The 25,542-nt window shown below is 38.2% G+C and overlaps 2 protein-coding genes and 1 non-coding gene across 3 annotated transcripts; 2 read left to right on the forward strand and 1 right to left on the reverse strand.

Annotated features, from left to right (window-relative positions):
- The first annotated feature begins 347 nt into the window (after nucleotides 1-347).
- LOC140233717 (thialysine N-epsilon-acetyltransferase-like) lies at nucleotides 348-5,854 on the forward strand. The gene is made up of 5 exons (XM_072313817.1): nucleotides 348-612; nucleotides 896-1,039; nucleotides 2,154-2,330; nucleotides 5,161-5,201; nucleotides 5,549-5,854. Exons 1-5 carry the CDS (start codon nucleotides 348-350, stop codon nucleotides 5,768-5,770), a joined length of 849 nt encoding a protein of 282 aa, XP_072169918.1. The 3' UTR covers nucleotides 5,771-5,854.
- Nucleotides 5,855-17,943: 12,089 nt separating this feature from the next.
- Nucleotides 17,944-18,015, forward strand: Trnag-ucc (transfer RNA glycine (anticodon UCC)). The gene has a single exon. It is a non-coding gene; the product is annotated as a tRNA-Gly (tRNA).
- Nucleotides 18,016-19,656: 1,641 nt separating this feature from the next.
- On the reverse strand, nucleotides 19,657-22,649 carry LOC140233607 (thialysine N-epsilon-acetyltransferase-like). Its single transcript, XM_072313706.1, has 5 exons — nucleotides 22,397-22,649; nucleotides 21,756-21,899; nucleotides 21,029-21,205; nucleotides 20,328-20,368; nucleotides 19,657-19,884 (listed from the first exon to the last, which is right to left on the reverse strand). Exons 1-5 carry the CDS (start codon nucleotides 22,647-22,649, stop codon nucleotides 19,657-19,659), a joined length of 843 nt encoding a protein of 280 aa, XP_072169807.1.
- Between the last annotated feature and the right edge of the window lie 2,893 nt (nucleotides 22,650-25,542).

Consider the following 25,542-nt stretch of genomic DNA (forward strand, 5'->3'; position numbering starts at 1 on the left):
TACACATATGCATCAAATGTGATATCTTGAACATTTCTGAAATCACTGCTCCCAAAGGTAAACTGGACCTTTAAGTGTTTGAAGCATGCATGAGTGTAGACCCATGCATGCATTGACTTCCAATACAGGAAACCAACTTTCACAACGTCCTCATGATCCCGGCACACGTCCAGCATCAACGGCAATATAAGCACAGATCTACCCTAGCTCCGTTCATAACACAAAAAGTTATAACCTTTTGAGGGATCGGGTTCCTCGCGCTTGGAAGGTATCTGTGATCGCACAACAAGAAGTGACTTACAACTTTCTGTGGGCTCCACTGTCGGTCGAATACAAAATTCTGTACCATGCTTTCGAGAGTGCCACTGCGGGTCATGTTGGCTTCACTGCGTTCCAGTACCGCCACAGCCATCGCAACCGCAACACCAGCAGTCGACAAATTCAAAGAGGGGTTCAGTCGCATTGCAATGTGTTGGCGCAAAACACTGATTAGGAACTTTCCCATCGAAGATTTCAGTCAGTTCTTCAGCTACGAAGGCTCGCAGAGGAGAAATCTCGGGTCGTACGTCACGAAAGCAAAAGCGGTGACAAACCAGGTGAAGACGACATCAGGTCAGTTAACTTCTATATAATCGAATTATATTTAGAAAATACCTAGGTTTATATGACATATTTTCCATCCAGATTTAAGTCCTATAAAACTAAGTGGAAAATAGGAATGCATCAGCATTAAAAAAAAAAATCAGGAACACGCACATATTGTTGAATTTTCAAATAAAGGTTATTTGACATTATTAACAGAACAAAGATTGGATATGTATTTTTTTTTCAACAATGAATTCGATCATGTTCTAGCTTTATTATCCTTAAGTGTATGGTATCTTTTTCTTGATAGACCCATACGAAGTCGATCCCGAGCTCGTGAGTCGATACGTGGTTCGTCCAGCCAGGCCCGAAGACTGTGGAAAAATCCTGAGACTCATTGTCGGCATGGCAGAGTGGGAGGGCAAGGCAGATCAAGTCGAGATTACAGAAGAAGGTAAGATTCAGTAATAAAAACAAATTGAGGTGTGGCTACGGAAGGAGAGGGAAGAACTGCATCCACTTACCCCATCCACCCCCCCCCCCCCATATACCCAACACACTACAATGTAATTGGCTTTTCAAACAAATTAAAACGAAGTAAAACCAAAAGGAAACCAAGAAAGCCCATGACTAGAAGGAGCATTGACCTTCGATGCTGGAATGCAACCAAACAAGTAAGCTATGGGGGAGGGGGGTGGGGGAGGGGGAGCAAAAAATCTCAAACCTCGATTGTTTAAGTCTGTAGCTCAGAACAAAAGTTGGGCAAAGTTCCTGTAAGCCTACATAAATACGACTCATCAGCAATAATGTATACACATAACTATGTTTTGTTCTTTGGCTAGGCGCTCTTTTTCTCTCTAACTTGGAAGTATCAATGACATGGAATAGTTTGGGTTGAGATGGAGATTCAAATTTCAACTTTTTGCGAGATATATATTAGAAATCTCTTATACAAAATATCAAAGAGCATATAATTCTAAGAGGTATCAAAGTTAATTTCATGAAAATCATGTTTTGAAATGGCTGAGATATCCAAAAACAAAGAGTTCCTAATAAAAGGTGGGTTCCAAATTTTATTAAGACCATTTTGCTTTTTTTTTTTACATAGGCCTAATCTCAACCATTTCAAAACCGAATCTCTGCAAACAAACTTTGATTTCCTCTTAGAATTGCATGTTCTTTAACATTCTTTATGTAAGTGGTTCGTGATTATCTCACAAAAACATAAAACCTGAATACCCATGTCCACCAAAACAAAACCACCCCTTTAAATTCGTTATCAGCCCCAACTCCTCTACCTTTCTGTCTTAGCTGCTTTAATGTCATCATAACTGAATTTTGTGTTTTGCTTCTTTTTGATTTGATTTGTGGATATGATAATAATGATTATGCTATATTTTTCTTTATATATTGTAATGTGTTATATTGTACCTTGTACTTTTGTTGGAAATGGAATAAAATGAAATGAATGAAATGAAATAGATGGCTGAGGGAGTGTAGTGATTGAATATTGTTTAAGTTTAAAAAGGTAGTTTAAGAGTTTTAATATTCATGCCTTTCTCTCATAGACCTGAGACGGGATGGATTCGGCGAGGAGTCTTTGTACCAGTGCATCCTCCTCGAAGCATGTCAGGACAATGGCGTCAGCAGCATCATCGGTTACTTCATGTTCACACGGAGCTACTGCGTGTGGAAAGGGCGCTCAGCCATTTGGGAAGACCTTTTCATTCGTGATAATTTCAGAGGTCAGTCGAAAAGACTGATGTTATTCTTCATGAGGGGAATATGAGCCATATACAGACGGCGAAGGCATTATAATTCGTGTTAAAAAGAAATTCTTCATGCAATATACCTCAAAAATTAACATTCTATGAATTAGTTTTCTCGAGAGAACAGCAAATCAACTAGCTATTTTAACTTCATCTGTTGCAGCTGTTTCCAAGTATTATATATGCATATATTTATGTATTTATATATTTATATGTTTATATACTTATATGTTGATATGTTTATATGTTTGTATATTTATATATTTATATAATTATATAATTATATATTTATATATTTATATATCTATATATTTATATGAAATATATATCGGGTAAAAACTTTGAGCAAAGAAAAGGGGTTTCCATCGGGATGCGAACCGGAGACCACCGGATTACTAGACTTGTGCTCTAGACCGATGCTGAGCTAGAAAGCCCTAGTTCGATGCTTGTCCCATAACCCTTGATTCTCTTTGCTTATGTGGTCAGAAGCTTTAGTGTGTGTATGTGTGCCACACACGCACGCATTAACCTGACATAAGTCCAAAGGAGGTTAATCAACTTTGGGATAAATGAGAGGGATCGCCGAAGCGATGTAGCTTTTTTTTATTTTTTTTTAATATATATTGAAACAAAGACTTTCACCATTATCACTTGTTTCTGGTCAGCTTTTCTCTTTCTTTGTTTCAATATCAATATATATATATAGGTCCTATATACATAATAAAACCCCTCCAAAAAGTTTGGAAATCTGAGTTTGATCTGTCATTTCTCATTTTCCCCAGAAATGATTTATTTGTGCTTAGTACCACACACACATTGATTGTTTAATTATCTTTAATTTGATACTATACTTCTTATGATTATCGTATACATGGAGGTGCAGCCAGTGCTTATGAGGTAAAGTCAGAATGTAAAAGCTGCAAAATGGCCCAATTTTGACGTCCCTAATGGAGTTTCCTTGTTATGAGTGAGTTCCCCATTGTTTCTTTTGTGTTCATTTATTGTAACATCAGCATAGCATTTTTATGGAGTAAAACATGTATGCGTTCAACCAAACAGATAAACAAACACATACACATACGCACACATACCAGCACAAACACAAATGATCATGACTCAAACCATTTTAACTCACAGAACCTCGCTACATTAACCACAACAAAGACATAAAGAAGTGAAATGGCATGGTCTTGATTTTATTGGAGTTTCATCTTTATTTTGTCTTCATTTTGTCATTATTTTGCCTTTACTTTATGTTTACTTTGTCTTTATATTGTCATTGAACATGATCGGGGCTCAGTATCTGGGTGACGACCCAAGTGCTTGCACCACCGCCTGTAGGCACCGTGTCCTCATGCTCTTGATTAGCTTCGTGATTCGCTGCTGAGGAATGGCGTTCCACTCGTCAACCAGTATCTGACGGAGTCCTGCCAATGTCGTTGCATTTGTGACCCTCTTCCCTACAGCTCGACCAAGTTGATCCCAAAGATGTTATATGGGGTTGAGGTCGGGGCTGCATGCAGGCCAGTCCATTCTAGAGATGCCCTCTCTCTCGAGAAAGTTGCGCACAATTCTCGCTCTATGTGGTCTTGCGTTGTCATCTTTTAGAAGCATACCAGCGTCAATTTGCCCTATGGCGCGGGCTTTTTGAACATTGCTTACACGTGGAATGATGTACGACCATAAAACTTGATGAGCTATCAATATTGCCTGGCATGGCATCACGCGACTGAAAACTTGAATGTAAAGTTATGTCTATTGAAATTTGCCTTTACGGCTGACCAGTTGAGAACAAAAGACCATTCTCATTCATAAGGACCGTTCTTGTTCATTTTGCAACTTTTCATTACATACCTTATCAGACACTTTTGAGTACAGCCTTTTACTTGATAACATAATCATAACGAGTAGGATATCATTTTAAAGAGAATTTAACAATCTTTTCATTGATATCAAGAATGTACTGTATAGTGCTTACAAACTGGAGAAGTTTACAACTGAAGTCAGATTTACAAACTTTTTTTGAGGAGTTTATATATATATATATATATATATATACATATATATATATATATATTCTTTATTGGCAAAAAAAAAATGAATAACCAGTTTATTTCTTCATTTAATGGATACATGTATGCATAATAGATATATCATATACCTGTGTCTGGGATAAGTCGTCACTAGCAACGAAATGACGAAATCATAACCACTAAAATTATTTTCAGAGAGATTCGCGATTAACCCTTTAGGAGACATTTATCTTCTTAAATGTATATTTACTCATATATGGCTGATATCATAGAACTCTCCTTTCTTTAACAGTTCTGACAATATTTAATCATAAAAATGAAATGAAACATATTTTACCCGTAATACACAAGAGAGGGATTACATAGGTCATTTTCACGAGGCGATAACAAATTACTTAAAAATTAAGAACAAGAAAATAGAAGTGTAGGGAAGAAAAAGAAAAGGTGTCCCGTACAAACTCAAGGGCTTGCAGTAATGGGATCACCTGACTAAAGAATTGGGTTAAACAAGACTGAAAGAAATTGCAAAGCTGAGAGTCAGTTTTGCTGGGAGACACCTTTGCATTAAATACGGTCGTTATTAATTATCTTTTTTCTCTCCTAAGAAATATCAACGGAATTATCAAGTATGACTGTTTCATAATAAAAATGATCTTTGATGGACACATACCTACTTCATTGCCTAAGTTCTTGATTCACTCCGCCATGATAATGTCGAACCTGTGAAATGTCGTAATTAAATCTTCTAACCTCTTTTGATTGCTCTTTAACAGGAAAAGGACTCGGTTCCGTCTTATTCCACGAGGCGTCCAGGGTAAATACAATTTATGTTATCAATCACATGAATTCATAATGTAAGTGAATTGCGGGTCGAATTTGTTTCTGTGCTTATGTTTATGTTTTCTTTTGAGATGGAGGAAAAAGCGCACGTACAGCTTCTTTTTCTCCCAATTTCCACCTACATGTTATGAGAATCAACAAGACAGAAAAGTTAGGTAACACATAGTGCTCGCCTTTTACTCTCAAAGATTACTGAACTAAGAACGATCAATGGACGTTTTATCTTCAGCTTTTGGTTTTGCATGAGCTATCTTTGGAAAATTTGTTATTATTTTTTTTAAACCATGTGGCTTAATCTCCACTGTACTTTCAATCCGATAGATAGTTTACCTGGGCGGATGCAAGTATATCGACGCCTATGCTGACTTTGAGAACGAGCGCGCCATGGAATGGTACAAGATGTGCGGCTTCGAGAACATTACGGAGAAGCACGGCTACAACATCATAGCGATAACCCGGAGGTCGTTGCGCAACTACGTCGAGAACCACCGCCCGATAGAAAAGTTAGTCAAGAGTGGCGTGCTCGTAGTATCGACAGTCTGAAGTGGAATTTTCGATAATTTATGTACTGGTATCACTTATCTATGTGTTCTCCATAGACTCAGTGTTGTGTTAATTGTGTCCGGCTGTTAATCTTTTTGCTCTCTTCTCTCCACTTCTTTCATGTTAATCATTACAAAGCATTTAAAGTGTTGTATTTAACATAGAAATGTCAATATCTTAATTAAAAAAAAACCCGCAAACTTAACCAAGTACAACTTATGAAAGAGGATTTACTTTAGATGCCAGAGAATGTTCAGTGGAAGGGTGCATGTAGAGATTTGAATTTTCTTAAATTTGTCCCCTTCTAACTTATGAAATTTGTATGATTGCAACTGATGATCTTTTATTTAACAAACATGTCGGGAAAAAAAAGGAACCACATTACTCGAACCTGTCATCTACTGCTTTCCGGGCAGCGACACTACCACCAGGCTATCGCTGGTTACGGTAGTCACACGATGAACTTGGAACAAATACCCAATCTCCGAAATTCCGACATTGTTATGTTAAGTAGTTCAAGGCGGACAAGGCATTAGTAGATGCTAGAGAATGTTAAGTAGAAGGATGAAGGTTGAAATGTGAATTTTCTTCAATTTGTCTTCCTCTAACTCTCTCATATGACTTAGATGGAGACAAATTGAAAAAAAAATCAAATCTCAGGATTTATCTTTTGGTTTAAAAGAGCACCACAATCCAAATAGGCTTAATGTCCTGTATTTTCGTAGAAATGATAAATATCATTTCAGACATATTGAAAAAAAAAATCAAATCGCAGGATTTATCTTTTGGATTAAAAGAGCACCACAATCCAAATAGGCTTAATGTCCTGTATTTTCGTAGAAATGATAAATACAAGCAGCAGGAAGAAAAATATATTTACAGTGTAAAAAGAGGCAAGAGGTTTAAAGTAGGAAGAGAGGGGACAATAAAGATTAGTTGATGTACGGTAAGAAAGAATCAACTAGCATAATAATAATTGACGTAGTACGGATGATAGCAACTAAACAATTATCATCAAAACCAAAACTAAAATCATGAATAGAAATCATGATTTCGTTAACTTCTTTTATGTCATCCTGTCTGAATAGTGACAATTTTCCATCGCTTGCACCTATTCTGAAAGGGTGATGTTCATCATTCCGAATATTCGTTATTCCGAAATTCACGAATTCCGTACACTATAGATTTTCGTTTGTGGGAAAATTGATTTCATGTATTTTGATGATAATGTGTGTGTTGTTATGGTTTTGAAGTTATTGGAAAGTAAAATAAAATCGCATCTTCAATCACACAAACAAAATGCGTGTTCACACAATCAATCTCCCTTTTTAACTTTATGATTTACCTGGAAAGAAGTTCACACAAATAATTAAAATGAATCAAAATATTCCCTTTTTGTATTTATTGTAAAAATAACTTTGCAGCTCTGGTATGTTCGAGTTAGATTATTGCACCAATTGAATACAGGCGCGGTGGAGCACCCCAATTTGCATCTCATTATCGCCCCGTTCTATTTGAATTTCCAACGGGCATCCACGGCTGCCCGAAACTGTGTGCATGAAAAAGTCAAATCTTTACCTTCTCCTTGTGCCGTTATGCGTGCCGCTAGTAAACTCAAACTTCCCACACTAAGTTTTTAAAAACCTTCCTTTTAATGAAAAAAAATATGAAATTTGCTGCACTAGAACTTGAGATATTAAAGCGTTTTGAAAATCACCTCTCGCAAAACATGCTCTCTGTTTTTTTCCGACTGGACTATGGCCGGGCTCCAATGTGTCCGAAATTGGCAACATAACTTTATCAGGCCTCAATCCATTTATGGTGAAAGTTTTCGCTTGGTTCCACCTGTACTTTTTGAGAAATCAACTTGTTTCTACAGGGTTTGGAATAGAAAATTGTAGTCAGCGAAACAATTGAAAATGACGTCATTTCTTTTCCCGTAATATTGGGCATGCGTGGTACGTGAGATTCAGGATTTCGTGCTCATTGTTGGTTTGCATGTGACGCAGTCAATTTTGCTGAGTGTCGCACGGCGGTGACTGCTGAGCTGCTGCCGCGCACGCTGCATGAAGCACAGCGTTGTGTGTGCTGTGACATGCAACGCTACAGTCACGCGATTATATATACATGGGACCGACCTGTACGCTTTGCGTTCGTGTCATTTTTGACATCACCTTCTGTTTTTTTCCGACACAACCATGGCCGGGAATATTACGGTATGACATTTAAAATGCAAGCAGATAAATAAATTTCGGTGTACTTTGTTCGAATGGCGCTTTGGTTCCGCAATCACACTTCGTGAATTTTAGGATGATTTTCGAGTCATATTTTTGGTAATTTTGCTCGCCAGGTTTTCGCTAAAATTTCACATTTTATCATTGTCAAATCCTTTAATATGTTATATGTGCATATTCGGACACGTTTTCAAATTCAAACTAACTCAATTTTAATCCGAAAATAGGTTACCTTAAATTGTTATTAGCTTGAGAAGTTGTGTACTTTTTCTCAACTACGCGAGTACATGTTGTTTACTTTATGCAAATGAGGCTCGGCTGCCGATGGATTTCTGCGAGATAATTGGGGTGCTCCACCGCGCCTGAATATGAAAAAAAAAATGTAGGCCATGATATCAAACTGACATTGTAAGACACTCAATCAAAAAATATGGAGGGTTAATCAATATAACATGTAGAATGTAGCGCTACAGAATACAATATGAAATGAAGACATACCGACTAATGAAAGACAGTTCGAAGTCAAAGCATTGGCGAATTAAGTGTCCACAGTCCACCGTCTATTAAACAGAGCGATTTTATCGTGCCGACTGGTAAGGTAAGCGAATCGCTGTCGTAGAAAACCAAATTGAAGGACTGGACTCGGAGACAGAAAAAGGGGCTCGACGAACAGGATCCTGCGGAGCTGAGCGGACGCGAAGATGCGATGAAGAACTCGACGCAGGGATCGTTCGGAGACTTGAAGTGATGTGACGCTCCGTCGTACGGGGCTGAAGAGCCATAACGGAGGTTACGAGAGAGGTGAAATGCAGCTCTCTACCAGCGCAGTAAGTCGGCGGGAGGCTGAAGAAGATAAGTTCAACAGGACGGTGAGTCGCCTGGAACGATGTCGATGCTCAGCCGGACAGTGGGTCGTCCATGGCGAGAACGATGTATGGTTGCAGTCACTCGACGACAATGAGACGTGTCGGAGGACGAATAAATGAAAGTTCTGTGCAGGAGGCAACAAAACTGCGAAGCTCCATCTCGAATCTCTGGTACGCAGACAGCTGCCGGGTAGAAACTTTACAGCCAGCGGGCCCATGATCAAACACAGAAGGTGATGGGTGACTACCGCAGGCGATCCGGAGGTCGTTCCTCTACGGTGGTTGATGCGGGAGTGGTTCGATGCCGCGAAGGTTCGTGTGACATCTCGCACGTGCGATGAGTGACGTGCGAATAGCGGTCGCGATTGGTCAAAAGTAACATAGATTACGCACTTAAATCTACAGTGATTGGATTAACACTATATGATGAATAACAAATCTACGAAACGTGTGCTACATTATTGCGACATGACATGCATGACATGACCGTGAACCGGTTTGAACCAGAATTTAAGGTCAAACAACTATGCGTGGAAATGTCCACAGGTTATGAAATAAGGTTGGGGGAAATCTTACTGATATTCAATACTGAATCAGTGGCAAATTAAACTGGCCAAAACATGGGCTGCTACACACAAATTAATGAGCGGCTAATTGAGCTGCTACACGTTGATCCGAAAACGTAATAGGGTTGGTTAATTTTCAACATAAATAACATTTTGTGGAGTTATTCCGAAGGTTCGTTTGACAAAAGTTCATAAATCTGTGGAAATAGATATATATGCATATATATATATATATATATATATATATATATATGTATATATTTATATATGTACAAATAGACTTCTCCTTCTGATTCGGCACGTGAGTAATGCAGCGTGTGCTGTGAGTTCTTCGCTCATGGCATTCGTTTACTTAACAGACGCAAAGTAGTTGCAGACATTGTACATAACACTTATCTGAAAGTTGACTTCGAAGTTTTGAGACAGACCAACATTAGAGATTAGGCTTTTAAATGCATTAAGTCCATTCAAATTCACCCTAAGCATCGAAGTTTTCAAATTCCATTCCGAATTCCAATATCTAGCACTAGTCATTATATTTCAGTATTCCAATAAATTAGATAGTCCTGATATAAAACTAAATCAATTCTAAAAAAAAAAAAAAACACATACATTTCAAAGCCCTATCAGATTTATTAGGTATTCATCTTGGGTAGGTGGCAGATTGAATAGGTTGATGAAAATTATTTCATAGATAATGTTAATAATTAGTTGACTATTCGATTAATAAATGATCGATTGGTTTTAATCGATTAATTGAGTAATTGATTGCTTAACTATGCATTCAATACAGGCATAGTGTATTCAAAGAAGCTGGACTAGTTCTTTGCGTATAATTATCATGTTGTTTGGTGCGAGCAATTGGGTAATATCTGCGCAAGATTTGAATGATGATTTTTTTTATATATATCTTTGTTAATATCTTTGTTATCTTCATTATTATTATAATTATTATTATCATTATCATTTATTCGGCAATTCAACATACAATACAAGCGAACATAAAATGCAAATAGAAAATCGTATTAAATGATATAAAAATTGTGGTGATTCCAGGTGCATGCCGCTGGTTGCCAGGGGAGGAAAAGGCAAACTTAATCACCGAGGCTCGAGACCTTCCTCCCCGACCAGTGCATGCACCCAGAATCAGCTATATCAATGTAAAACCTGGAATCACCACAAACATCAAAAATATATTCTGCTCATTCCTTCCCAAAATCTCAATGCAGAAACCCAACCAATGGAGTGAGCAAAACACTGGTATTTTTTCCTAAAAATACGGTTGCCGTGGCAACACATTGTCTAACACCGACATGTGACAAAAGTTGCACAGTCATGGGAAAACAGCCATATATATATATATATATATATATATATATATATATATATATATCAAACCTAAACTCAAATACTGTAAACTGAGGGAGTGTTCAATGCACAATTAACTGTATACTTTGGATACACAAAAAAAAAAAACATTACTATAACAACATATTGCTTTAACTCTGAAAAAAAAAAATTGCACACCTACTGTGTATGTACTATTCCGGACATATACCAAATCCTAAGTCAAATGCCTATAAAACCTGAGCCACACAGGGCACACTGTCTGCACTTTTACAAACTATGGTGGTCCCACGTGTCAAAGTACAAAACTGAACCACATTTTCACTATTTTCAATTAATCTTTGTTAAAAAAAAATACTTTTACCATGGATACATATTATATAACCATATCAGACGACGAAATCTGCATGTATATCTATACACACTAACTACAACAGCCAAATGTGTGAAATTTTATATAAAATGCTCTAAGATTGAGGAAGCCGAATCAATCACACATTTTTACACGATTTACATCAAAGCTGCCGCTGCCATGGCAACGCATTATGCGATATGTATACTGAAAAAAAAAAGAGGTGTTATGTACTATATACTATCCATGATAGCAGCCACATGCCAATCCTATGGGGTCAAATACTCAAAAACCGAGGAAGCTAAATTGTTTGTTGCCATAATAACAGACTTTTTAACAGTAAAAAAAGATGCCCTACGCAACCGCACATTACACTGATGAAATTCAGAATACTGGCCCAAAAAAAAAAAACAGAAAAAAAAAAATGTCCTGCGCACTCACCAACAGTAGAAGTAATGATTACCAGTTTTTAGTCAGCTGCTCAGAAAATAAAACAACAGTTCGAGCCACAAAATTCTGCATAATGTTTTATATAAAGCTAAACGGTTACCATGATAATACATGACTGCATAATACTACTCAAAAAGGAGGTGCCCTACACACCCATACATTAAATTGATCAAATTTGGATAATTCAGCAGAATTGCTCCTGCTCCAAGGACGAAAAAGTATAATTCAATCCAAAAAAAAAATATATATATATATTGTAACGAAAGTCGGGGGATAATTCCTCTGCATCTGGCCGGCGTGAATGCAGATAATTAACCCTGAACGTTCGTTATTAGTTAAGTGTCTACATGTACTGCAAAGTTTGGCACACACATACACAGCATTCAGTTTAGTAGACATTCAGTTGAAAGCTAAACAGGCAGTATGAAGTAAAACGGACACGATATCTTCCGGGCATGACATGACAGCAAGTTTATTGTCGAAGTCCAATCTCGCAGTGTCACAAACCAGAATCTCATCTCGCAATGTTACAATTCAAAACAGAAGTGAATCCCAAATCGCAGTTTATACTCTAGACTCGCGGACACATAGTCTGTCTGCTCTGCTCTCTTCTAATCATCCCGATTTAGTGATACCAGCGGTATTTATAACGGTGGGTTGACCTTGATAAGGTCGGCGGCTAAATCCACTCGTCCCTGGTCTTACGTAACTCAGGGTCGCACATTACAGCAACGACCCTGAGTCGCACGCTGCCAGACCATGCCAGAAGGCTGAGAGTGAAGCCACAATAAACACTTCAAGGCCGCGAAACACGTGTTTCATTTCCGAGCTCGCTAGGACAGGAAGGACAGACAGAAGTGCAGACGTTGCAATGTAAGGAGATATGCAAGGGCGGAGCGAGGGCGGAAGAAAGGATAGAGACGCAAGGTCGAAAGCAAGGCCACCGGAAGAAAGGACAGAGACGCAAGGTCGAAGCAAATAGAGCGAGGACGGAGCAAGGCCGTAAGTCGGTGAAGGATGAAGCGAGGACAGAAGCAAGGACAGGAGGAAAGTTACGTAACATAAGCAAGGCAAGGAGGAGTTGCAAGAGAGAGGAGAGCGCAGCAATTTCGCTAAGGCAGCAGTTCTGAAAGCGAAGAGAGCACAGCAGTTTACATTCGTAACAATATCATGCTTAATACGAAAATGTGTCATAGACAAAACAACTATAATGGGATACTGACAAAAAAACAAACCCACAACAAATGTCCTGCACATCCACTCACAGTAGACGTAACAGTAACACATGGCAAATTCTTGGTAAACTTCTAGAAAAAAAATAAGATAAAGAGAGCATTTCGAGCCACAACGGTGCATGATTTGTGTGTGTGTGTGTGTGTGTGTGTGTGTGTGAACTTGACCGTTACTATGGTAATGCACTGCTCCATACAGACGGAGAACCTTCACAACAGAGCAGGTTATACATATTCAAAAGATAGAACACATGAGCGAAGTTGGTTTTGCCATGTACACAAACTGGTCAAAATAAGATCATTACGTAGAGACAATGGAAGGTTGTCCCATAAAATCGGGAACAGGTAAATAGCAGAGTTTGCCAGCCTCTGGGTACGAGCTCTCAAATGTTGGAATCTAAGATTGTCTTCATGTCGTGCCACAACGTTAATTGTGGCACGATTCAATACTTGATTCGTGCTCTATGTTATGTGGCATCGCTTATTTCAAGCTCGACTTTATAATGCACAGAAAAAACAATATCCAAGTGTAAACGACACACCATTTACATGCTATGAATCAAACAAGTTTCAAACAGTTCAATTAAAATGTGTCTTTAAAAGAAACTGAATAGGTTTGAAAAAAAAAAGAAGGTAATTGTTTATCGTGTCCACTGTTCGTACCCGCAGTGGCGTATCTAGGGAAAACGGCGCCCGGGGCAAGCACGAAAATTGCGCCCCTAATTTCTGAAAAAAGTGTTCAACCCCAACCCCATCCCGGTAGGGACTTTAAAGAAGGTCCACATGATGCTTTTTCAAGCACTTAAAAGGGATCTTTTGAGGGTGATTTAAATGTAATGAATTTTGATAGATTTTGGCGAGCGAGCGCAGCGAGCGAGCCGAAAATTTTTGTACTTCAGCTTACAAAACATGGAATTCTTGTCATTTTTTGCTTACCAAATCTTACAATTCTAAACAAGATATAGTGACGGCCTTATAGATAGCGATTTATACCAAAAAACTGAGGACTTAAAAAGTACTCTACATTAGTACGCGCGAGTGAGCTGAAATTTGTATATGTCCTCGTCATCATCACGTATTGTTCTTATCTTTTTTAATATAAATTTTGGCGAGCGAGCGCAGCGAGCGAGCCGAAAATTTTTGTATTTCAGCTTACAAAACATGGAATTCTTGTCATTTTTTGCTTATTAAATCTCACAATTACAGTGACGACCTTATAGATAACGATTTATACCAACAAAGTGAGGACTTGAAAAAATACTCTAAATTAGTACGAGCGAGTGAGGCGAATATTTTATATTTCTGCGTCATCATTACGTTTTTTTCTTATCTTTTTTTATTTTTTTTTGCGCCCCCCTCCCCCGTATGTTCGAAACCGTTGGCGTCCTCTTTTGATAAAATCGGCGATCGCTTCAGAACGAATGAAATTGCAGACGCTGCTCCGTGTAACACTTTTCCCGCTAAATATAAAATGACGAGTGAACACAATAGACATTGTCATTTTGTCCGCGTCATCGTCACGTTTTGTTCTTATCTTCTCTTATTTTATACAAATTTTGGCGAGCGAGCGCAGCGAGCGAGCCGAAAATTTTTTGTATTTCAGCGTACAAATCATGAAACTCTCGTCATTTTTTGCTTATTAAATCTTACAATTCTAATCAAGATAATAGTGACGGCCTTATAGATAACGATTTATAGCAACAAACCGAGGACTTGAAAAAATAATCTAAATTAGTACAAGCGAGTGAGCCGAAATTTGTATATTTCCGCGTCATCATTACGTTTTGTTATTATCTTGTTTGATTCGGGGTTTTTTTTTTGCGCCCCCCCCCCCCCCCCCCGTATGTTCGACACCGTTGGCGCCTTCTTTTGATCCAATTGGCGATCGCTTCAGAACGAAAGAAATTGCAGCCGCTGCTCCGTGAAACATTTTGCCTGCTAAATAGAAAATTACATGAGTGAACATAATAGACATTGTCATTTTGTCCGCGTCATCATCATGTTTAGTTTTTATCTTGTTTGATTTGGTTTTCTGCCCCCCCCCCCCACCATTCTCCCTCCCCCCTTCCGGGCGAGTTTTTTTTTTTCCTTCTTCTTCTTCTTTTCTTTTTTTCTTCTTCTTCTTCCTTTTTTCCTTCTTTTTCTTCGGTTTTTTTTTTCCGTTTTTTTTGCGCCCCCAAGGAGTGGCGCCCGGGGCACGTGCCCCCCTTGCCCCCCCCCCCCCCCCCCCCCCCAGATACGCCACTGCGTACCCGTCGTTGTGATTTGTCACACCATCATCCTCAAAGATGAATCATATCGAATAAACGAGATCCAAACTCTCTTCAGGTCACACCAGTCCCCCCCCCCCCCCCCCATACATACATAAACAAATATGTCCTCTATCAATACACGGCACCCAACCACACACTCAGTCACACCAACCACACGCCATGGAGGGCGCTGGTAACCAACAGTAACACGCAGCTCATTACCAACATGTACACATATCATGTTTGTGCAACATTATTATGAAGTTTATGCGAATATCAACTGAAATCATCTGAGTGTGTTACATGTACATGTATGTTTCTAACGTACTATATAGAAAAAAGAAGTAAGTAACTAAAAGAACGTGCTCTTTAGTAGCACATTACATAACTTTGATTTGGATATTTGATTTGGTGATGCTGTCCCAGAAAGTGTTTCACATTCAACATTTCTTGGAATGGCAATCATAATAAACGTTCTTGAAAATGTCATATCGATGATGTTTGTAAGATTATTTCAAGTAATGTAGGTGTTGTTGATAGACTAATATTCTCTTTCCCCCTACATTCGTTAGTTGTAAGACTGTATTCGTCCTTGATATTACCTTATCTACATTTCAGCCTGGGGAAACATGCACGCGTCAAACATTATTAGATGGGGTTTTACTGTTACAAAAAAGGCACTTCGAATTATTTGTAATCCCGCTCCATGTTTGCAAACAGCCTCTTTGTTTCTTTTTTTATATGATAATATTTCGAAAATGATCGGTCTCATCTCTTTCCTCCATATTTTCTGTTTCCTCTTCTTTCACTTCGTTTTCCTTTACCTTTTTGTTCCCTCTTTCCTCATATTTTACCAACATAGTACAAGCATAGTCTTTTCAGTTGGTACCTCCACACCCCCTCCCCCCCCCCCTCCCCGCAGAATATAAATAGGTATGTCTGTACATATTATGCCTTTCCCTGTAATGATCATAGACACGAATGTGCTGTTAGAAGTGTAACTTATGTTTTGTCGGAAGAAGTGTAAGGTATGTTTTGTCGGAAAATGAAATAAACTTTGAATTGAAAAAAAAATGAATTGTTATTCTTTGCTTTCTGTGTTGTATATATACGCATAATATTATTCAATTTCACACATCACTCTGTGTATTTTGTTGGGAAAATGAAAATAAAGTTTGAATTACACTGAATGGAAGAAGCTATGTCTATTTTCGTACGCCAGTCCTTACTGTGCAGAGCAATGTTTCCATCACCTAGGAGTTACCAATTTGGCATGACATTTCTTCATATACTGTACGTAAACATGAGTTTAAATACAAAAACAGATATATCCATTTTCATAAATGTAAAATAAATGAGATAACCCCCCCTCCAACAAAGAAAAAAAATAATTGAATACCTTACATAATAGCTTCAAAGTATTTCTTGTCATGTAACGAGTGCAGTATCATTGAAAAGTTTTCATTTTTTTATCATTAGTCATTGATGATGATCTTTAATTGAAAAAAAGAAAATGTCCGTATCTTTCTGTTTTTGCAACGTTTATAATTACATATATATTTCATAAATAGCATACGATCTTGAATATACTTTACTAAGTTATGCACGACAATTTCAAAATTATCCCTGGTGAAATAAAATTGCACGAGGGCTAATTATGCATTCGAATCATATTAGATAGGATAGCAGATGAAAGAGTGTATTTATAATTTGTTATAACATAAAATTTAGTGAAATTATTTAAAATTGATTTGTCTATACTCCCACGGGATTTCCCGTCATGCCCGTGCAAGAATCGAAAAGCAAAGCCAGGGAGCCTATACGATCTCCAAATACGGCGTAATGAAATCGATGAGTGTCACGAGTCACGAACTCCACTAATCAAAAATCTTGGTATACACTGTTTACAATAATATTGTATAATTGATATATGTCATTATGTATAAATGTATATAATATATACACTCTTAAAACACCCGAGTCAGAACTGACCTGGAACTGGGTCCGTTGGGGTCACACACTGTTCTGGGTCAGAAATGACAAGGAATGGGGTCAGAAATGACCCATTCAGAGTCATGAATTAGGTGAGGGTGACTCCATTCGGGGTCTTCATGACCAAATTCCAAGTCATTTTTGACCCGGAACGGTGTGTGACCCCAACGGACCCAGTTCCGGGTCAGTTCTGACTCGGATGTTTTAAGAGTGTACATATATATATATATAAATATATATATATATATATATATATATATATATATATATATATATATATATATAATAAATGATAGTTTGGGGGATTTTCGATAAAAAGCATGATGATATTCCGAAAAATGCAAATATTGCCCTTTTTTAAATATTATGCGTTATTATGGGCTCAATGAAGCATTGAATTGACAAGAGCACAAAGTGCATCTTATACCACTAAATTCTGCATGTTAATGAGAAAAAACAACTTTTTTTGAGAAAAAGCAGATATACCTACATTCCCCAAATGACCCGTTTTCTATGCACATCCAATATTTATATATATATATATGATATACACCCATTTTTTTTTCATCGCTGACAATCTCCCCTTTATTGTATTGATGGTACAGTCCTCATCTACACACACTACGCCATCGGTTTACTACTGCTTCGTAGTCATTAGGCCCCAGATCACTGATAAGGCATTGAAAAACATTGTCAAAACCTTATAACGGGGAATCCAAAATTTCCCCTCTGGAGCGATGTTATATATATTATATATAATATATATATATGTATATATATATATATATATACAAGATATGTATATATATATATATATATATATATATATATATATATATAACGTCGGGTATTCGAGCTTGGGTCTGCATGAATCGCAATGACGTCTCCGTGGCCGAGCGGTTAAGGCGTTGGCGTTCCATGCCAAAGACCCGGGTTCGATTCCCGGCGGAGACCAATTTTTCAACTCTTGCGCTTTTCCGAAAAGGAGGAACAGTAAGAGGAAGAATGATGTCAAAAGCTACGCACTTATTTCTCCTTCCTTTCTCATATCTCATATATATATATATATATATATATATATATGAAGAGTTTGTTTGCAAAAACCGATAAGTCCATATTTGCCAAATGGAGATATTTGCGATTAAAGGTCAAGAAAAATAAAAAGAATAATAAGAAAATTGTTGCTTCTTTTGATCATAACTTCAAAAATATACCTTCATAATTATGTAGTGACCAATATATCATTTAAAAGGTATTATTTTGTACATTATGACAGAGATCGTACTTCAAAATCTTAAAAAATGGACTTATCGGTTTTTGCAAACAAACCCTTCATATATATATATATATATATATATATATATATATATATAAGTACTGTGTGCATGAAACACGATTTTCAAGCCTTGGTGAGAAATGTCCTACACAGTGATAGGTATGATTGGGCAATTTTTTATTATGGAAAAAAAGAGGGAATGAGATGAACGGGTCAAAACCCTTTTGGTGCTAGATTGATCTAAGATTTTCATAATGATAACTCTCTCTCTCTCTCTCTCTCTCTCAAACATAATACTATTCATTTCATATCAAATTCACAACGGTCAGCAATGATACAAATGGACATTTGGTATTTTAGTATAAGTCGGTAATTTTATTAAAGGAATCATACATTATGTTTCATTGACCATCAAGCGTGAGTATAAGTAAATCTTCAATATATAATACGGCACATAAAACAACAAATAAATAAGGGTACTGACACTTAAATACATAATACAGCATTTCACAAGTTACATATTTCAAAGAATTCACAAAATTCAAGGTGAAAGAGCATTGAATACAATTCCAAGGATGAACAATGACACACACATGTGTGGCACAGTGCACTCCCGTTATAACGAACACTGTTATAACAAAATTCCGATTACAACGACGTAAAAATTCAGGCCGCAACGTTATCTACTCTATGTATTTTATTGTTTATTTGTTCGCTTATAACGAAGTTTCGATATAACGCAAGGAACCTGCCGGTCTCGAGGACTTCATATATAACCGGGGAGTCCACTACACAATAAAATAAAGTGGAAATCACTCTCAACCCCCCCCCCCTCCCTTCCCGAAAGTTTCAGCCCCTTAAAGGAAACCGCTATCCTTTCAAGAAGACGTCAGGTGCTCACTAACTTGTCCTGGCAAGTGTACACTCAGGGATTGAGAAATCATTTTTGCGATGATGTTCACACACATTTTTGCCTTTCCCATCGAAACCAGTCGAGACCAGGAATTATCGCATTTGTAAAGACTTTCGTGATGTTATCATTAAGATCACATGCTTGTATCCACATTCTGTGCAAAAGAGGTGCTTTTTAACTTCTTTATACTCAACATCGAAGCATATAACTGCGTCTGATATGGAACAAATTATAAATATAATTAATATGATGCTTGGATCATGATTAATAAATACATGTATATTATCAAGGAAGAGAGCACAACTGAATACACTTTCACCGTTGAAAAGGCCTTCGATTGAATTGGCAATTTTCCACTGTATTGCTTACAAAGTCATTTCGTTTTTACTCTTCTGGGATGTTCAATTTAATGTCCCACAGTCGAAGTGACATGTACTCCGCGTTTGCCCAGCTTGTCGATTGGGCGATGGTTCTGGATGTAATTTTGCAACGCCGATCCAGCCATCGTCATGATGTTGTAGCCATGCTGTTCTGTCAAGTTCTCGAAGCCACAGCTCGAGTACCAATCTTTGGCTCGTTCGTTCTCAAAGTCGACGTAGCCGCTGATGTACTTGCATCCGTCGAGGTATCCCATCTGTCAGGACAAAATAATAATGATGGAAACACAGTTGAGAAATGATGGTAACGTCACGTGAAAAAGAAAACTTGAATACGAACATTATTTTTATTCAGCATGTGGAGGTTTTCTCCTTTCCTGTTCCTGGTATATCTACCTGGCACCTAATTCATGTTAACCCCAAATGATTGACCCTCTGCTTGCCAAATTAATCTCTTGTCAATAGTTTTTTGTGAGAAGTGTGGGCACATTTGACTCATGGACACACAAAGGGATAAAGTGAGATATGCACAAAAGAGACAGGGAAGATAAAAAGTGTGATAACTGATAATCACTAATGCCCAAATGCCATGTTAACTAAGAGGATAATTTCACTCTGCTGTACTTTGTCATGCAATTACCTCGTTCAGTGAGAAACCAATGCTATACGTATATGACTTTTTAAGTGAAATTTAACGTACCTTACAGACTTCATGCAGTAACACAGCTCCAAGCCCCTTTCCTAATGGAGGAGGATCAAAGAAGTGAGAAATGTTAGTCATGCGCATATCAATAATCGTCACAGAGTAGAGAATTCGATAGAAATGCAAATTAATATGTTACAAAATATCATGAATAACGTATCCCCGTGTTGGAATACCCCACAGCTACAAATCGTATAGATGTAGAATTCTTGACAATAAGCCCTACAAAGATTTAGAACAGAGTATTCATTAATCAAATTTCTTGTCCGGGTCTTGCATTATCGGTTGTTGTATCAACAGGACTGACGTAGGTCTAATACTTAAAATAAAAGATAGCAAAGCCTTTTAGTGGAGTTGGAGGATAGATCGCCTGATGGACTTTTAGAGGTGCACCGTAAATTCTTCTTTTCAATGCCAGTAGCTTATTTTCCTAACACCTACATATTTTCCTATATATTCCCGAGTGAAGGCTTAAAACTGGAGGATCAATAGTTCTTTTGGACGAGTAAGTTGCTTTACAATCAAACGTGTGGCATTGGATCTGGTTGTTATTACGTGATTTCTAGAGCAAGAAGAGAAAGAAAGTTATGCACAATATTAGTATGGAGTCTCTAAAGACAGTAAACCGTGCAAATTGCAGTTTAAGAGAGAAAGAGAGAGGGGGAGGGTGCCACTGCTCGCTTGGACCATGTCCCTACCTCTGTAGTCCTTGTGAATGAAGAGATCCTCCCACGTGACTGTACGTCCCTTCCACGCGCAGTAACCCGTTGTGAACATGGCGTATCCGATGACGCTGCTGACGCCATCATCTTCGTAAGCTTCGAGGAGCGCGCACTGATAGCAAGGGTTCGCGCCAAACCCGTCCCTTCGTAAATCTGCGTAAGACACACAAGGGAAAGCATAAGAATGGTCACATTTTGATAACAAACTTGGCGCATACAAACATCGCAAGACTTCAAGTAAGAGCTGCAGAAATTCATTTGGAAAATGTCGTTGCTGTTTGCCATTGCAGTTCAGGCCTTGGCTATTAGCCTACAGCCATGACAGCGTTGCGTTGTCAGTCTCCGAAGGCTGGTGCTGGAGACTGGAAGTTTATAGTCTGCATCCGGCAATAGGAAGCAGCTACCACGCTTGTCTGTTCTATGACTCTTGTAAAACAGACGAACGCCTTAGCTATTAACAGGAAAACTACAAGACACAAATACATGCATATACATAAAGCGGCAGGAACCAATAACTTTCAAAATGTCCAATCAAACACACATTCAATCCATAAGGCACAATTAAGAATAGTATTTGAGACGCTTTTACTAATACGCCCACAGACAGCGTTCTTCTTGCTTATAAACATGAATAAACATGACCCAATCAAACGCACACTCACAAAGAAGACACATTCATGCACATTATGATGATACTTCTTACCTTCTTCTGTAATCTCGACTTGATCTGCCGTGCCTTCCCACTCTGCCAAGCCGACAATGAGTCGCAGGATTTCACCACAGTCTTCGGGCCTGGCTGGACGGACGACGTATCGGCTCACGAGCTCGGGATCGACTTCGTATGGGTCTACCAAGAAAATGATACCATGCACTTATATGTGTAAAACACTTCAAATCAAGAATATTTCGTATGCATTTCATTACAAAAGCTATAGTTCTCAAGCAACGACTTAGATAGAGAAGTTTAAGTAAGCTCTGTTTTGTGGCGTATGTTAAAAAGGGTAGGTCTAGGCTGCTCATGCATCTCTGTGAGAAGATATGAAGAGTTTGTTTGCAAAAACCGATAAGTCCATTTTTGAAGATTTTGAAGTACGATCTCTGTCATAAAGTACAAAATAATACCTTTTAAATGATACATTGGTCACTACTTATAAAGCTACATTTTTGAAGTTATGGTCAAAAGAAGCAAAGATTTTCTTATTATTCTCTTTATTTTTCTTGACCTTTAATCGCAAATATCTCCGTTTGGCAAATATGGACTTATCGGTTTTTGCAAACAAACTCTTCATATATTTTATGAAGTTAAGTTCTCTTTTCTATCATTGCTTAGAGACAGATTCATACCTGATAACGTCTTAAGCTGAGTGGCCACCGGTGTAGTCTTCATCGCGGATGTTCGCAAACTTCTCTTTTGAGAGCTTGCGCTGGCAAAGCATCCGAGCAGTTCGTCGTCGGGGAAATTCCTGAGCAGTGACTTGCGGAAACACCTTGCAACACGGCCAGCTCCGACTGTCGATTCAGTGGCGGCGGTGGTGGTGACGGTGGTAGCGGCACGCAGTGATGCCGAAACGGCGCGCTGGGAAATTCTTGCCAACATGATGAATATACCTCTAGAATATTGCACGAAGAGTGACTTTTTGAAGGTTTTGTCTTGACAAATTGATGCTTGATTTCAATATCCCAGTGTTGATGGATGTACACAGTCCGTTGCTTTGTAAAACTGTTAAGCTGAACCACTCTGATTATCTTAAACACTGGTTAATGAGTATAGATTCTGTGATGAGAGCGCAACTATCGGGTTTACGTTGACAGGTAAGACTGACTTGCTTCTGAAAAATCCACTGTATTTATATCCTATTGTCGTGGCCTTTTACCGCTGACAAATCCGTTAGAGTGGTCTACTCAGACTGAAGTAGAAAGAAATACACTGCCCAAAACAACAAAAAGTGGAAATGGTGCCAGCCCGATCAGCACTTCCTGTGCCCCGCGGTACAAAAATTCTGCTATAATCGATCTATCGGTCAGATCGAAACACGCTGGTGGGAAAATTTCCTACTAGATCCGCACAGTGGACTTCCTTTCTGAAACATAGGAGAGGGATTCCGTCAGCAGTTAGACTCTAGCACTATTGCAATGACGTCACGAATGGTGAGCCTACAGGTGGAAGTCTTCGGACCTATTTTTGGACCAAGGAACTGGTCACTTGCTTTCTGCAGGAGCCTGTTGCCTTCCCGGAACGGCCGAGGGGGAGCATGGAGATTGGTTCTGCTTTGTGACCCAGGTGTGACGTCACAATATGTATATCTTTCCGAGGATCCAGACGCTTACCAGATGACGGGATTCGTCTATTGGAAGATCAATATCTGGAGTTCGTGACGTGTGATTTTTTTAAGCTCTTATTATCTGACACTCCCTTTAATTTGTCACGACGACAGGGGTGGACGTAACATGCAATGTTGTTTGCGATGCTACTGTTGATGCCGTCGCAGAACCGTTGTAGAAATCTTTCCCAAGGAATAAATTGTAACACGTCACATCCTTTCTCTCTCTCTCTATCTCTTACATAGTTGTGTTTGTCTCGGCGCGAAGGCGTTTGGATATTTTGTGTTTGTTTATTTTGGGATTTTTTTTAGGGGGTGTTCTTGTTTGTCACTGGCTGGGGGTTCGGATCGAACGTGCTTGCCCTAATATGGTGACGAATCGAATGCTGCAACAAGACAGCCTATTAAGTCATGATGATTGGTAGTTCCGTCGGCAGACACCTTGCTAAAGGAAACCACTCTTACCATCAAAGAAGATATAAGAAACCACATTACACTTCATCCTGGAAGAAGACAGATCATAGGTTGTCATTATCAAGACATAATCAGTTGTTCCTTTTTTTAACAAACTGCGCGTTTTTTTTTTTATTCGGTGCATAGAATACATTCTAAAATATGTACATCAAAAGGCAATTACCTTTCATTATACTATCATTTTGTTCACTTTCCGACAAAGATATGAAATTTGACATGTAGCCACGGTGACAATGAATGATATACAATTTATTGGACCGATGGAGAAAAATAGATCCATGATGTTTGATAAAATATGGCTAATATGCAGGTGGGTCAATAAATATCACGGTGTATAGATACAGCTGAAATATGGCTATCCACTAAAAATTCTTTACTCACTATATTCGTCAGGATAACGGTATGTGTCTTGTTGTCACTATGTATTACTTAAGCTTTTTTTTTTTGCACAACATGTTATTATTTTGAAGGAAATCAGTACAAATAAATAGCACACAAACATATGTAGATGAGAGCTACAGAGATAAGAATTGGTTGCCACTGGACCCGACATAACCGTTTATAGCAGCCTTATCTCGGCGATAAACAAGGAAAAACCCACAGTACGCCTTGTCCTTCTCTATTTCCGCACCCGCATTGCACTTTTCAGCTTCCTCTACGAGAAACTGGTACAATACAGGTCCGAATCATTTTTTGATGACCTTATTGAATGATGTCAACTCAGGCGAAAGTAATGGAACAAAATCTTTAATATAAATATGTTTAACAAGAATGAATTCGAACATAAAAAGAAAGTACATTACGGTGTAATAGAATATTAAAAATCCCAATTGTTTACGCTGAATACTAACAATAGCCGCAACCACACACAGACGCCAGTTTTCGTAATAGCTTTCAAATAACATCACTTTCTTTACTGTTGAATTTGTTTGTGTGCAGAGATAGTCACGATAGTTATCCTGTGTTTAACCTTCCCCTCCCCCCCCCCCTCCCCCATGTCAGCACTCAAAGGTTCAAATCCCAGACAACAGCTCCTTCTTTTTCACCAGCTCACTTGGTGTTCTTAATAATCTGAGCATTCGATCTTATTTCATAACAGAGAGTACAGTAAAAACTTGAAAGGAAAAGAGTACAGATTTAAGTGTGCAGTTCAGTGGAAGTATTCACATGTACCGTCTTGTATCATGTATCTTTTAATGAAAATAAATAAACTATTGAATTGATTTGAATTTGATTGAATTGAATTGAATTGTACAGTAATTACTATTGTTTGCAGTTGCTACACCAATATCACTGTTATTCAAAACATGAAAAACAGTGGAAATCCATGATGTTTGTAAAGTCTAGGTCGATTTTGATGAAATCAATGACATTCGGGAGGGGGATAAGTGTACGCAGTACACTCCCGTTATAATATAACGAACACAGTTATATAACGAAATTCCTTTTACAACGAAGTAAAAATTTAGGCCGCAACATTATCCACTCTGTTATCTTATTCTTTATTTGTTCGGTTATAACGAAATTTCGATATAACGACAGAAAACTGCCGGTCGCGAGGACTATAACGGGTCCCGGAGCCCACTGTAATTATGTCTATTAATGCTAACTTGAACATGGTGCCCTTTTAAGCCTCGAAAAGCTGCAAAAAAGTTACTAGGAGGAACTTCCTGCGAAAGCACTAAAGTGGTTTGG

Source organism: Diadema setosum, chromosome 10 (genome assembly GCF_964275005.1).
Source record: "Diadema setosum chromosome 10, eeDiaSeto1, whole genome shotgun sequence".
In the NCBI taxonomy this organism is placed as follows: domain Eukaryota; kingdom Metazoa; phylum Echinodermata; class Echinoidea; order Diadematoida; family Diadematidae; genus Diadema; species Diadema setosum.

Excerpts from the sequence above, each read along its gene's own strand:
- LOC140233717 (XM_072313817.1), top strand. The coding sequence starts at position 348 with ATGCTTTCGAGAGTGCCACTGCGGGTCATGTTGGCTTCACTGCGTTCC. Across the intron at positions 613-895 it reads CCAGGTGAAGACGACATCAG|ACCCATACGAAGTCGATCCC; the intron begins GTCAGTTAACTT and ends TTTTCTTGATAG. Across the intron at positions 1,040-2,153 it reads AGTCGAGATTACAGAAGAAG|ACCTGAGACGGGATGGATTC; the intron begins GTAAGATTCAGT and ends TTTCTCTCATAG.
- LOC140233607 (XM_072313706.1), bottom strand. The coding sequence starts at position 22,649 with ATGTTGGCAAGAATTTCCCAGCGCGCCGTTTCGGCATCACTGCGTGCC. Across the intron at positions 20,369-21,028 it reads CATTCACAAGGACTACAGAG|GAAAGGGGCTTGGAGCTGTG; the intron begins GTAGGGACATGG and ends CTCCTCCATTAG. Across the intron at positions 19,885-20,327 it reads TACTGCATGAAGTCTGTAAG|ATGGGATACCTCGACGGATG; the intron begins GTACGTTAAATT and ends TTGTCCTGACAG.